The sequence below is a fragment of the Macrosteles quadrilineatus genome, unplaced genomic scaffold (assembly GCF_028750875.1).
Source record: "Macrosteles quadrilineatus isolate MER2022 unplaced genomic scaffold, UCM_ALF_1.0 Scaffold_16__1_contigs__length_3527350, whole genome shotgun sequence".
Classification (NCBI taxonomy): domain Eukaryota; kingdom Metazoa; phylum Arthropoda; class Insecta; order Hemiptera; family Cicadellidae; genus Macrosteles; species Macrosteles quadrilineatus.
In genome coordinates this window covers 2,588,725-2,602,538 of record NW_026542609.1, presented here as the reverse complement: position 1 = coordinate 2,602,538, position 13,814 = coordinate 2,588,725, and the positions used below count along the sequence as shown (strand labels likewise).

The window sequence follows — 13,814 nt, the reverse complement described above, 5'->3', positions numbered from 1 at the left end:
AAGTCCCGGAACGTTTAAATATTTAAAAAATGGTACATGGGGACATCAAAATGAAAAAGTAAATCGATCCCGGGCCTAGGTCTTACCATGCCACCTACGGTAATAGCTACTTCCCTATAGGGAACTTCGCTAAAAGGCTGTGACTATTTCAATTTTATCATTTTATAAATTTATAACCAATTAAATAACATAAACAAAATTATTTTAATTATAAATATCCAGGAATTGTTGGGTATTTATGATACAATAAAAATAGTTGAACTTACCATGTTTAGTATCACAAGTTTATGAAATTAGTTTTTTTTTTATTTTGATACCATTGATACCAACAAAAGATCTAGTACAAAAATATTATTAAATCCTGCCATCGTACAGATTGAATTTTAATTATTTTCTTAAGTTGTTTACACATAGGCCACTACTAGGTTAAATTTTCCTGTATTTCTAAATAATAATTATTGCTTTACAAATTATTTTTCTTCACTTCCAATAAAATAAATTCATCTATCTATCATAGAAATTAAAAAATCATAAGTAGTCAGGACCAGTGCAACTATGCGACCGGGTATTTATGCCGATTATGCTTTATGCTCAGACCTGGGTATTTATGGTGATTATACCCAGAAATAAAATGGTAGTAGTAACCATATGAAATTTTATTTAACACTTTTTATCATCATTTTACTATCCTTACATGGTAATAATTGCAAAAAAACATCTCTAACTCGAGTAAAAATTATAAATACCCAGTTTTTGGGTATTTACCCGGGCCTGGGGTAAATACCCAATTTATATTTACCTACCCACTAGGTATTTACCCGGTTCACATCACTAGTTGTAGGTTGTGCTCTTGAGTTTGTCGAGCGTATCTGTCGAGCGGTTTCGGAGTCCCTAACGTTCAAATCCATATATATACAAACTTCCTCTTTCCTAAATATAGATTCTCGATAGCATTGCAATTGGAGGAAATCATAGGAGCCGTTTTTTTTTATCATTGTGTAAAAACTTTCATATTATAGTATAGATTAATAACCAAGATGTTTTATTACGAAATCCTTTAAAACAACTGCCCAACAAACATCTAACTTCTACGAAAGCTAACTTTATTTTCTATCAGTTTTTCAACTAACTAATAACTTCTATCAGTTACTTTTTACGGGACTAACTAATAACATCTAACTAGTTAGAATTTTTGACTAACTTTCCCAACTATGGTTGTGATTGAATTGCAATGACACGTTACTATGTTGTGTTTGGTAGGTTCTAAACACAAAAGTAAAGCCGAAGCAAATAAATCCAACACAGTACAAGTGGCTGATACCAGTGGAAGCAATCAAGGTATGTCAACCATGTTATTTTGTTGCAGAAGTAAAAATACAGGATGTTGTAAAAAACCTTTTGGCTTTGGTATTGATAAAGATGGGGTTTTACTCATTTAAGCTGGATTTTCCTAGGTGCAGAACGCGGAGAAGCGATTTTTTGCTCGTCTAGTGGCGGTCTCCTTAGCTTCTAAGGAGAACAGTATAATAAATTACCTAAGACAAGATGAGACCGTGTTCTGCTTCCCCACCTAGAAAAACCCATCTTGAGCTTTTACTATTTATTTTGGATACGTTATATACATGTTAATAGTAAGATTATATTTTGTTTGTAGAATTTTTAATCCTCCAAATATGAAATATGGATCAAAATCAAGTAATAGCTTTTTAAGTTCAATAGGTGAACAGCATTACAAACCAAAACAGTTTGGAAAGCTATAGGATACTCCCGGCTATCCAAAGTAGTTATAGGCCTAAATACAATTTTATTTTCAGTCAGAAAACAATAATTGTTTTACCTATTAATCCTATTATATTATATTTCCGTTTAGAGAAAAGTAAAAAAACAAGTAATTTTCCATTTGTTTAAATGAATACTTGAAATAACCATTTTGGTGTTTAACGTAAGAATGATCCAAAATAACCTAAAAAATGAAAATCACACATTAGCCTAACTAGGTTGTCCACTAACAGGCTGGAAAGCTGGACGAGCCAGTCTTTTTCATTACAATGTATTGATGTAAACATTATTAAGTGTCAAGTTATAGCTCAGTTCAAACTCAACCAAAATACAATAGTATCCGGTTAATCGGGAGTGTACTTTACTAACCAGTAGGCTTGAAGGACTAAAAACTTATTTCAACTTGTATCTATACATAACCCCACTAATCCGTCCTCTACGGAACCTATGGGCCATGGTCGGAACAGTGAAAAGGCCGGATTACCCGAGGAGCATATTAAATGGCCAAATTAATTGCTTAACTGACATTTATTGATTGACATTTATTGATAACTGACATCTCTTTAAACAGACAATTTTTATCAGCATATCGGTTTAACCGGACTAGATCGGCAGGAAGTGGCCAGTACTAAAACGATTGTTCTTGTGGGAAAGATTTGGGACCAGTGATTACGTGTCTAAATACAATGCTCTCATAAATTTGTCAAATACTGTATGCAGTATGCATTTAAACGTTAAAAGTTTTTGGGGTCGTCGGTTTAACCGGAAAACCCGTTATCCAGACTGGCTACAGTCCCGAGGAGTCCGGATAAGAGGGAGTCTACTGTAACGACAGTTTCCATGATCGCAAGATGATGATAATGGTTCCTTTACTACAGGATATATTTAGGAGTTTGCCACAATCACAGATAGAAGACTAAAAAAGATAAAATTTCGGTGATATAATTGCTGGAGACAATAGTAATGTCCCCTCGTGTTTGGAAGATGTTTAATATTTTGCCACGATTACGGAAGACGATGATGATGTCTACTTGACCACGGGATATGTCCTGAATCTTGCCGCAATCACCAAAGACAATGATGATTTTTCTGTGACCATGGATTTAATATGTCCAGGATTTTCCACGCGGAGAATAATGATAAATGTTTTTAATTGCGGAAAACGATGATGATTTTCCGTGATCTTGGGTGATAAACAAGATTTTTACCGGGAATGCAAGAGATGGTAATAATCTTCACAGAACCATTGCAAACAGTCACGTTATTTCCTACATAACATTTTCACTTATAGGCGATGTCACAGTTGGATTAGCGGGATTATACTGTAAACAGATTTAAAAGTGTATTGGTTTTAAGTACTGTATTTGGTAAAGTCTTAATTGTTACTATTAACATAGCATGCTAAAACAAGAGCGAAGTTAACAAATCTTGATTTTTCTGTCCTTTTGTCGATCAATCTGACTTATTTAATCTCATCAGACGATGTGATAGATAGATAGTATTGATGACAATAGGTGTGGTGAATGTGGACATTGGACCGAATCGTTTGTACTGCGCAGCATGCAATGTTCATGTCAACTCCGATCTTCAACTGCATCAGGTAAAATGTAATCCTTAAATCTAATGACACGTTTAAATGTTAACATTATGTTGATGTATAGTTAATATATAGTTTCGAGCTCTAAAAGTTCTAAAGTTGAACAAAAACGAGTAATTTTAGTCAAAAATTTATATTCAGAAAAACAAAGTGCTTCTTATTACCATTTGGATAGATATGACAAAGTGGCAAAGACAATTTAAACCAAATCAGAATGGACATGTATTGTGAGGCTTTTCCTCACCTAAATCACCTAATTCCACAACATTGAAATCAGAAGCCTGATCATCAATTTTGTTGATTATAAGAATTATCTTGTTTGCCGAGTGGTTGTGGTGCTTGCCTATAAATTCATAAATAAATTTCACACCTAGATGCAATTTGGGCTTTGAAAGTAATGCTTTCTTTCAAAAGGTCAATGTTAGATGTCACAAGGTTTAAGAAAAAAACAGTAAAAACGCCAGGCATAGACATGGATAAAAAAAATAAAAGCTAACAGACTTTCTCAAGGTTCAACCAATTATAATTGACAGTTGTTTTTAACTTGATCTCTATCACAGTATGAGATCTGTGTCGTCCTCTATTCCACTAGATTCTGTTTGCCAAGTCGGGCCAACTACCTGTATCACAGCGGCTGGTTTCTGTTGCCTAGTCAATTTTCCAATTTATTTAAAAACTTTTATTGTGGTTTTTGTGACCTCAGTTTAGTGACCTCAGTTTTAGGGGTAGTCAAATAGAGTTGCACACTACTTATTATTTTTTCTAAATTTAATATTCCGAATGAGAAGGTGAATACTTAATAATTTTTCACAGCATATTACGTCGAGTAAACATGCTTACAAAGTTAATGGGAAAGCACCTAACAACCGAGGAGCTCCTTACGCCAGACGGTTTCCTACAGGCAAGCCTTGGAGCAGACCTGCCGTTGGTGCTAGGCCCATGTTCAGCGGAGGCTGGCGTCCAGGCCGAGGTGGTATGTTTCCCCAGCACATGATGCCGTTTCACAAACATTTCATGCCGGGTGGGACTCTTTCCGGTTATTGGTAAGTGGCCATGTAATATGAGATTGTGATAATGGAGATGTTAATTAAATACTATATTAATTATTGATGTGTCAGTTGCAATTTTTTATCAGTTCACTTTTTGTTTAAGGGTTTTTGGTTATATTCAGATTTAAGTTGATCAAATCTCCACGCACTTATATTTTAGCCTTAGCCACACTAATTGTAATTTTCTTGGTATAGGTTTTGCTGTTGGTGATGGTAGGTAACTTATACAGGGTGAATAAAAAGTCAAGACCCCCCCCCCTTTAATATTTTTCCCATTAAATATACAGAAATATCCTTTTGGTGGTCGTGCAATCTTAGCAGGAAGTTTCATTTTATGATTTTGAAATTTTTAAGTGTCCTCCGAAAAGGGGGGATTTGGGGGGTAACTCAAATATTTTAAATGTAAACCCCCTTCAAGTGACACCTCATTTTGAAGTGTTTATAAAAACTTAAAGAATGGTGAAAACTAGAGGTCGCTATCTCTTTTCTATCCAAAATGGTAGCCCGTCAAATTTTGTAGAAAATCAATGGTAAAATTGGTTCGTAATAGTAATATTGGCTACCATTTTGGTTAGAAAAGAGATAGCGACCTCTAGTTTTCACCATTCTTTAGAGATGCCTTGTGTAGCTTTTTACTGACTAAGATCAGCTGTTTCATTAATCAGGACCGTTCTTATTAAAAGCCCAATGATCAAGGACAGCTGGGTCCAGTTTCAAACCATCAAAAAGCCACACACTTTTCTCAGGATCTAAACGGCGACATTTTAATTACCTTATAAAATATAACTTGTAGTTGTTAAGTATTTATAGACAATAGAGTAAATATAGACTGTCAAAGAAAGGCTTTGCGATCTGCCGCTAGAGCGTTATCGCCGTTCGATGTCGGTTATCGGTATTCGATTCGGTGTCGACCATGACTACTCGCCAGCTGTTACCAGCACTACCACTCTTGCAAACGAAATGATTACTATATCGCTAGTGTCGTCTTCTGCAATCGCGTAAAAATCATGAACATCTTCCGCGGCTGTGTAAACATCATCATTGAATGCCGTGGTCACGAAACGTCATCGCCGTCCACGATTGCGGCGAAATTGTGAACATCTTCAGCGGCCGTGTAGACATTATCGTCTTGCGCGATCGCAGAAAAAACGTGATCATTTTTCCCGCGGTCACGAAAACGACGTCTAGCACGGTCGCGGCTTAAGGACATCTCCCGCGGTCGTGTAGACATCATCATCGTTTTGTGCCGTCATGGAAACGTGATCGTTGTCTAGTGCGATCGAGATAAAATCATGAAATTTCCCGACTTTGATATCAGAATAAAGACTAATCCCAACTGTTCAAGACCATTTTGAAATGCAATACTAATACCTGACTTTCCCGTCTTCCCCGCATACTAGACACCCTGGTAATTAGATTTTGACCTTGCAAATATAAAACAAAACCTTCCAATAACCCACTTCCTAAAATTATTGATTAATAAAGACAAACTTTGAATCATTGTAATGAAACTACAAAAGTATAACAAATACGTTTTAAAAAATACAATAAAATATGGCATTTAAATTATTTTATCGATTAATATTAAAAAAGTTAGTAAACTCCAATTCCGGGGAATTCCTCCAAAGTTGGCAACACTACTCCAAACTACCAAGTTGTTATGGAAACGGTCGCTAGCGCTTGATGATGCAGCGGTGTGCGCCGTAACTACACATTACCCCTAGCGGTCGGCGCCGGAATATACGCTAACCGCAGCACAGCTGACAGTCTATATTTATTTCTTTTTGTCTATGTTATTAGTTTTCTTTATTTCAATCATATTAAAATTATTCCAAACAAGTCAATCAAAATTCATTAACCAATGTTTATGTTTAAATTTATTATTATTAAAGCTTAAATTACAATTCATTTCAATATTAAAATTATCATGTGTTATTACATCAAATTATATTATATCACATTGTATCTAAAAAGAATATTTAATTATTATAAATTGGTCCTTCAACAGCCGGATCTTGTTTCTGGTCCATGGATTTAACTTAAAAGTGTTTCTAAGAACATTCAAGCAATACCTTTTAAAAGACCTTATAGTCTAATTTTCTACATTTTAAATGTTTGCAATTCAGTAGCCTACATCCCAATTTGTGAATGTGCCCCTGTTGCATGCTGCATGAACTAATTGAAGTCAATAGCCTAACTTATAAACTGTGTAGTTTCCAGTGTGAAAACAAACATTAATGTTAACAGTGCCAGTATGCACATGTTCAACTAAACAGTGCCAGTAATGCACATTTTCAACTAAATAGTGCCAGTATGCACATATTCTCAACTGAACCAATATTGTTCAAACAAAAATAAACTGCTTGCATCCTTTTTAAATAGACAAATAGGCTAGGCTCAATTAAATACTTGTCATTATTACAATATTAAGTTTAGGCCTAGTTTAATTGATTCTATTGGTAGGCTCTACTAACTGCTTGGATTTATTTCATTGTTAACAACTTTTTTACCTCATTATAGGTAGTTTAGGCTATTGTGTTCATTCTGTTCGGTAATTCTTTACTTCAAAGTATTCTTTCTTTGTTTTTTCTACTAGGCTACCTTTGTACATGTTTATGTTACTTAAACTGATAGCCCTACCTTCTCATTGTTATGCCATATTTTACTGAAGAATAATTAACTTGAATTCATGTCAGTATAGGTCTACTTGTTTTCATTTTAAAATAAGTTAGGCTACTTTAATTTTTACAAACAACTATACAAAGACATTCTTTATTCTCAACGTACACTATGTCTTCAATCAGGTATTCTACATTTATCAAACAAGCCAAACTCACAAAAGCTCGTTTAACTCAACTGGAATCTCAAGTTAATGCGCTTCAAGTAATTGGTTCCGAACAATTAACCGAAGTTCAAATTGAAAAAATTAGGGCTATTAATGAAACCGCCACTACTGTCCGTTTCAAAAAGCAATATACTCGAGTTTGAACCTTTGCTACAAAGTTATTAGTAATCCGATTTTTACCGTTTATGCATGAAAATTTAGCTTTTTTAATTCTACGTTACATTATATAAATAAAAAAAATTTCCAAAATCTTTGAAAATTTTTGTTATTGGCGTAGTGTAAAAAAACACGGGTTTTAGGCGGTACGTAATTATATTTTGACTTTAAAAATTCATACAAAGAAAACTATAAACTGCAGGACTTTGAAACTTTTATACAATGTTACTTGGTATCTTATCAACATTACACGTGATTTTTAGAATTTTGTCTTTGATAAAAAAAAGTTCTTGTAACTTTTGTAAACCCTTGCTATCTTTTGATTGCTTGGTCGTATAAACTTCCAACAAGGTTCAAATTAAACCGGCGATGGTACAATAATGACTCCGCCCAGTGCGTTACTCATCATGAACGTTGGTGGGGCCGTATTTAAATGCCCTTATCCAATTGCGTACCGTTATGGCACTCATAATGTTCTCGCCATACATTTCACTAATCTGTCAATGATTTTCAATGGCTTTCACACCTTTAGCACTTAAAAATCTAATTACAGCGTGCACTTCACAGTCGGCAGCAGTCTCAATTGGCGGCACCATTTTGAATGCTCAAAACCGGATGTAAACACGGCCGATTTTTCTCAAAATTCCGTCTAGGTCTTACCAATAGATGCCCATACACAGCGCGAATTTCAAAAATGCCAATCACAGTGCTGGAACGGAGAAATTTAAAAACGGTAAACGGTACTTACTTAAAAAACATGCCTCGTATCAAACAAATAAAATTATTTTCATGAGAGCTGATAACGCTGGTTTGAATAAGTTTTAAAATAAATTCTTTCTATGTTTTTGTAATTTTAATTTCATGAAGTTTAATTCAAAATGTAACCTTATTAAATTTTAATTTTACAAAGCTATAAGTTTATTTTCCAAAATAGGTAGCCTCCAGATTATGAATATATGGAATATGGTTTAAAATACTTGTATTTTCGGCAATGCAATTGGTTGTTTCGGAAAACCTACAATAATATTACACCAAGATCTTTTAAATCGGTTCACAATTGGGGTTACAAACAGTAAGAACAACTATAAAACCCTTGCATTTGCAAGCGCCAGAATGGGTAGAGCGCAGCCTTAATTATTGGAAAAATATTTCTATGATAACAAAATATCAACCACAAAATTGTATTGTGAAATACTGAACCAATGTTTTTTTTTATTTGTTTCAGATAAGAAGATTTAAAGAATGTATCAAGATTCCAGTCACTATTATTTGGGGAAATCAAAATGAAAAAGCAAATCGGTCCTGGGCCTGGGTGTCTTCACAAACCTAACAGTGCCACCTACAGTAACAGCTTAACTTATTCCTTTTCGGGTGAATTCTCTAAAATGAATTTTTAATTGGCGTTCTGTGTTGTTGTTTTCTATGAATGTGTAATAATGCAATTTAAGATTGATGATTAATTCAAAACATTTGGAAGTTATACACCCATAAAATTTAATATAGCCTATTTGAAAAACTTGTAGCAGTGTTCTGAAATTGCATAACAGATATTAGCAAACTGAGGCCTTTGGTGGTGTGGACAAGGGAAGTTTTATTTCAAATTTGAAAGTTTTTTACCGACTTTTTTACTTAATCAGTTATATTATATTTTATTTGTTACATAAGCTTCAAGATTTAAAATATTAGTGATTCAATCAAATACAATTTTAAGCATTAAATGGAAAACATTGTAACTTAACTAAACTAAAAATTTGCTCCCTGTTTGTAGATTTTTCTTATCTGTATCATCAGGCCCGGTGTAGTTTGGGAAACTTAGATTCTACAGCATTTTGTGACATTAACATTTCTAATCGTTGTATTCATTTCAAACATAAAGATATTGCAGTTACTTCCTAAAATGCTAATTAAGGCTATGAAAGAACAACTTGTGGTTTGTGTAAACGTCTTCCCTGTAGAGCGTAAAATATGTTGAAATAAAATTTATTCAAATGAAGATAAATTTTTGTCTAATAATTCTTTGGGATTTAGAATAAAAATTTAATTTGGTATTGTACCGTAGTGTCAATAGGTATTGGCTATGTTTGAATTTATAATTTAACCATATTATAAAGTTTAGGGCTATCAGAGAAAAATTTACTGTAGTTTACATGTGTATATTTAAACGATTATTAAGTCCTTATAAGGACCACGATGGAGCCTACATCGTCAACTACTGAAAGTTTGTAATAAAGTTTTTGTAAGGCTGAACAAAATAGACTATTATGTTTAGAAGGAAAACTTGTTATTTCTATCTATTCAAATAGTCCTAATTATATATCTCTTTTTTTTATTTATTTAATTTTGAATATTTATTTGTTTTTCATTTTTTTCCACGAATATATCTGGACTTTTGTAAAACAGTCGAAGATGAAGCTCATGAGGTTATTATTACTAAAGTTTGTTGAATTGTAACTTGTTAGTTCAATGACATTTTAGAATAGTTCATATGTGGTACTGTTTTTTTCTCATTTCTTTTAGCTACAAATAAATGTTTATAAGTTTTTTTAAGTGTAATACAATAATAAGGCAGTAAGGATGTAAGTTTTCCTATTTACAATGTCAATGTTGTTGTAGAAGACCTGTTAGGGTCAGTTTAAATTAGTATTGTAAACATATATCAATGAAAATGTACTTAATTGCTGTCTTTTATTCTATCCTAGAGTTTTATAATTACACACAACATGAAGGCCTAGCAATGGGTTCTCCGCTATCCAGCGTCCTTTCAGAACTGTTTCTAAATAATATTGAAAATATTTTTTTTATGGTCAAATTCCAACAAACAAAAGGAAAAAATAGTTCACTACAGCCGATATGTGGATGATACATTAATTTTATTTAATGGTAATGAAAGGCAAATCAAGATACTCGGATATTACCTAAATAAAGTCCACCATAAATTAAAATTCACTCTCGAAACCGAAGCCAACAAGTCAATTAACTTCTTAGATGTAACAATCACAAGAAACGACCACAACCTGGAATTTAAAATATACAGAAAACCCACAACAACCGACCAGACCATCCACTCATCATCACACCATCCTTTCAACCACAAGACAGCGACAGCTGCTTACAATAGTTTCGTCCATAGACTATTATCCATACCACTCACCCCAGAAAATTACAACAAAGAAATACACATTTTGAAATACATAGCAGTTTCCAACAGGTACAAAAGCTCTCTCATTGATAAACTCATTAAAAAACAGAAGAATAAAATAAAAGACATCCCAGAACCCAGAAACAAAAAATAAGTCTCCGCTGAATTTGGGAGTAGTACCTACCCAATAACACCTTGAGAAAAGAAATGTCAAAGAACGATGTACAAGTTGCATACAAGACATACAACAAATTATCTTGCATGCTCAGAGAAAGGAAAAATACCCCCGCAGCAAACCTGCTGACTTAGCAAATTTCCATATGCCTCATTGGATTTACACTAAAATGTCTCCTTAAATATATCACATTTATTCCCTATTTAAATAGAATTAGTTTAACGAGTACTTAGGTTTGCTGCAACAGGGAGGGTAAAAAAGTGTTTTTTGATGTAAAATGTTAATAGGTACTGTAGTTTAGGAAGAAATCAATGTATTTTCCAAATTTGATCAAAATATGTTCATAAATAAGCAAACTACAACAGTTGACTTATTCTCCAAAGAATAACATGGGAATTTTAAAATTACAATTTTTTTTAATTTTCTCCGCGCATAATAACGCTTCAATATACTAAATTATTTGTTTCTTTAAGCTCTACATAATGGTTTGAAAATTAATTGTGAAATTTTGTGTTTTTAGGGTCAAAAATGGGAAAAACCTATTTTTACCCATACAAAAATGTCAAAACTATTTATTTATTTACTAATGATTCGAAATTATTTCGGTAATGGTAAGTTAATAATACAGAAATATTAAGGAACCAAACTATTGTTAACACTCGCACAACAGATATAATAGGCCTTCAAAGAATCAAATGTTATAACCTATCAAGGACAAGCATTCAAGGTTAAAGCCCCAGTATACAAAATACAAACTAAATCATTTTATTTGTAGAAGTTCACAAAATGGTATTAATTCGAACAAAAGAAACAAATGCCGACTACGAAAATAGATTTTTCATAACCTGTAAAATGTCCAAATTAAATGAACAGTACTATCTTCTTACATCCCAATAAACTACTATTTGAATAAGAAGTAAGACGACCATGGATAAAACATACTCTCCCTTATCTTACTAAAATGTGAAAGTTTGTGTATTTGTTTGTTTGAAGTTCAATCACGCAATAACTACTGGACGGATTGGGCTGAAATTTGGCATGATGCTAGAACACATTAGCTACGCGCGCACTATTGCGGCACGGCACGGACGGGCGGTACGGCACGCTCGGCATTTTTATTCCCGATTATCATATAGGCATATTATCTCAAAAATCCTTTCGGGCTTGGAGTAGTAGTCTCAGCCCAAGGTCTCAGTCTAGTGCGTAGAGGAGACTAGCATCTCCCGTTCCTAGTCACTAGTGGAGAGAACCTCTCTCTTGTGCAAAGGGGTGGGGGGAGCGTGTGAGGAGGAGGGGCGGTAAACCCAACCCGCAATTGGGAATGGGGCAATCAGCAATTCGAATTCGTCGTCGTCTGCTTTTGTTGTTGTTGATGTTTGGTTTACTATAACTGCTGAGCTGAGCTCTGAGCTGAGTGCTGTCATTGGTGCTGTAAATGTTGTGATTGTTCTAGTTCGCTTATAGTTATAGTAAGTTTAATCATTACTGTCTGTGATAATTTAATACCATAACATTTCATTATTTATATACATAATAGTAGTTTATGTAGTAATCTATTTGAGCTGAAGTAAGAAAACCTCTCTAAGTAAAGCCTATGTAAGTTATGGTCACTGTTAGTACACCCGCAACAATATTTTAAGCCTTACTAGGTAAAAAGCAGTTTTCCTTTTTCCATTAGGTCTACGCTTAAATAGCCAACGTACCTTTTACGTTTTACCTTTCACCAGTACCGGTAACTTACATTTAAACGTTTTCTTTGTTGACAGTTTAAATTCCGGCGTCCACGGACAGATACTTAAAGGTTTAAGGCTTGATACTCAAAGATAAGGCTGAAAAACTCACTTTAAGGAAAGTAAGTACTTTACTTAAGTTACTTTAAGCCCTATTGTAGGAGAATGGGCTGCCCTTTAACTTAGTTTACTTCCTACACTCACTCAAATGAATATATCGATAGATAGGCTTTATATCGAATTACATTCGATATATCGAGCTTGGTTAATTAGGTTAACCTAACCTAACTAGCCTAACCGAATGAAATATTCAAGATAACGAATAGTCTATAGCCTATAGGGCCTATCAATATTTTTCATTCGAATGAGTGTAAGACGTAAACTAAAGTGCAGCCAGAGAATGTGACCAGAATAGATTTGTATAGGTACCTATCCTAAGAAACTTATTAAACATTCCTGGTAACACCACATTGAACTCATAGCTGTGAGACAGTCAATGGTAACCTAATAACCTTGTTTAGGAGGCTTAGAGAGATAAGTTAAGCATAACTTATTTCACTGAAATGAATTTACGAATTGTGTTTAAGTTATAGGCATGCACTGTGGATGCGATACTCTCTGGTGTGGATTATTGTCCACACGAGTGAGTACTACAACTATCCGCAGTACCGGTACTAAGTTAATTATCCTGAAAATTTGACCAATTCGTATAAGGCAAGTCAAAAATGGGGTTCGGATTCCACTATAATCTGTAGGCCTTATAGTATTGTTATTGCCTGTTAACAATGCATGTTGTTTTCCCATTTCTTCTATGGATGTTGATTTATGTATGTGGTCCTGAAATTCGTATAATTGCATGTTGTTAAGTCCACTAACTGTTAAGATGTTAACTGTTTTGTCATAAAGTATTTATTATAGTATTGTTATTGCCTGTTAATAATGCATGTTGTTTTCCCATTTCTTCTATGGGGATGTTGATTTATGTATGTGGTCCTGAAATTCGTATAATTGCATGTTAAGTCCACTAACTGTTAAGATGTTAACCGTTTTTTCATAAAGTATTTATTACAGTATTGTTATTGCCTGTTAATAATGTATGTTGTTTTCCCATTTCTTTTATGGATGTGTTTTGGCATTTTTCAAATTATATTATTGCATGTTCTATGGTTAAGTAATGATTTTTATTGGATATCCAGTAATCGTTGGTTTACAGTTTGAGAGTGGTCTCATATTTTTGATTCTAATTAATTGGTCTATCCATAGCATGATGTATATTGCAGATTTAGTTAAGAATCATTATTTGGAAATACTCTGTTGAAAATTCTGTATACCGTACCTGATAAT

At 33.7% G+C, this 13,814-nt stretch overlaps 1 protein-coding gene across 1 annotated transcript in view; it reads left to right on the top strand.

Annotated features, from left to right (window-relative positions):
• Positions 1-8,711, top strand: part of LOC129005113 (zinc finger protein 385C-like) — a 28,066-nt gene extending 19,355 nt beyond the window's left edge. Inside the window, exons 5-8 of the mRNA XM_054433922.1 lie at positions 1,261-1,338; positions 3,294-3,379; positions 4,190-4,419; positions 8,652-8,711. Of these exons, the coding sequence (XP_054289897.1) occupies positions 1,261-1,338; positions 3,294-3,379; positions 4,190-4,419; position 8,652 (395 nt within the window). The 3' untranslated portion in view covers positions 8,653-8,711. The remainder of the gene's footprint in view (positions 1-1,260; positions 1,339-3,293; positions 3,380-4,189; positions 4,420-8,651) is intronic.
• Positions 8,712-13,814: the final 5,103 nt, after the last annotated feature.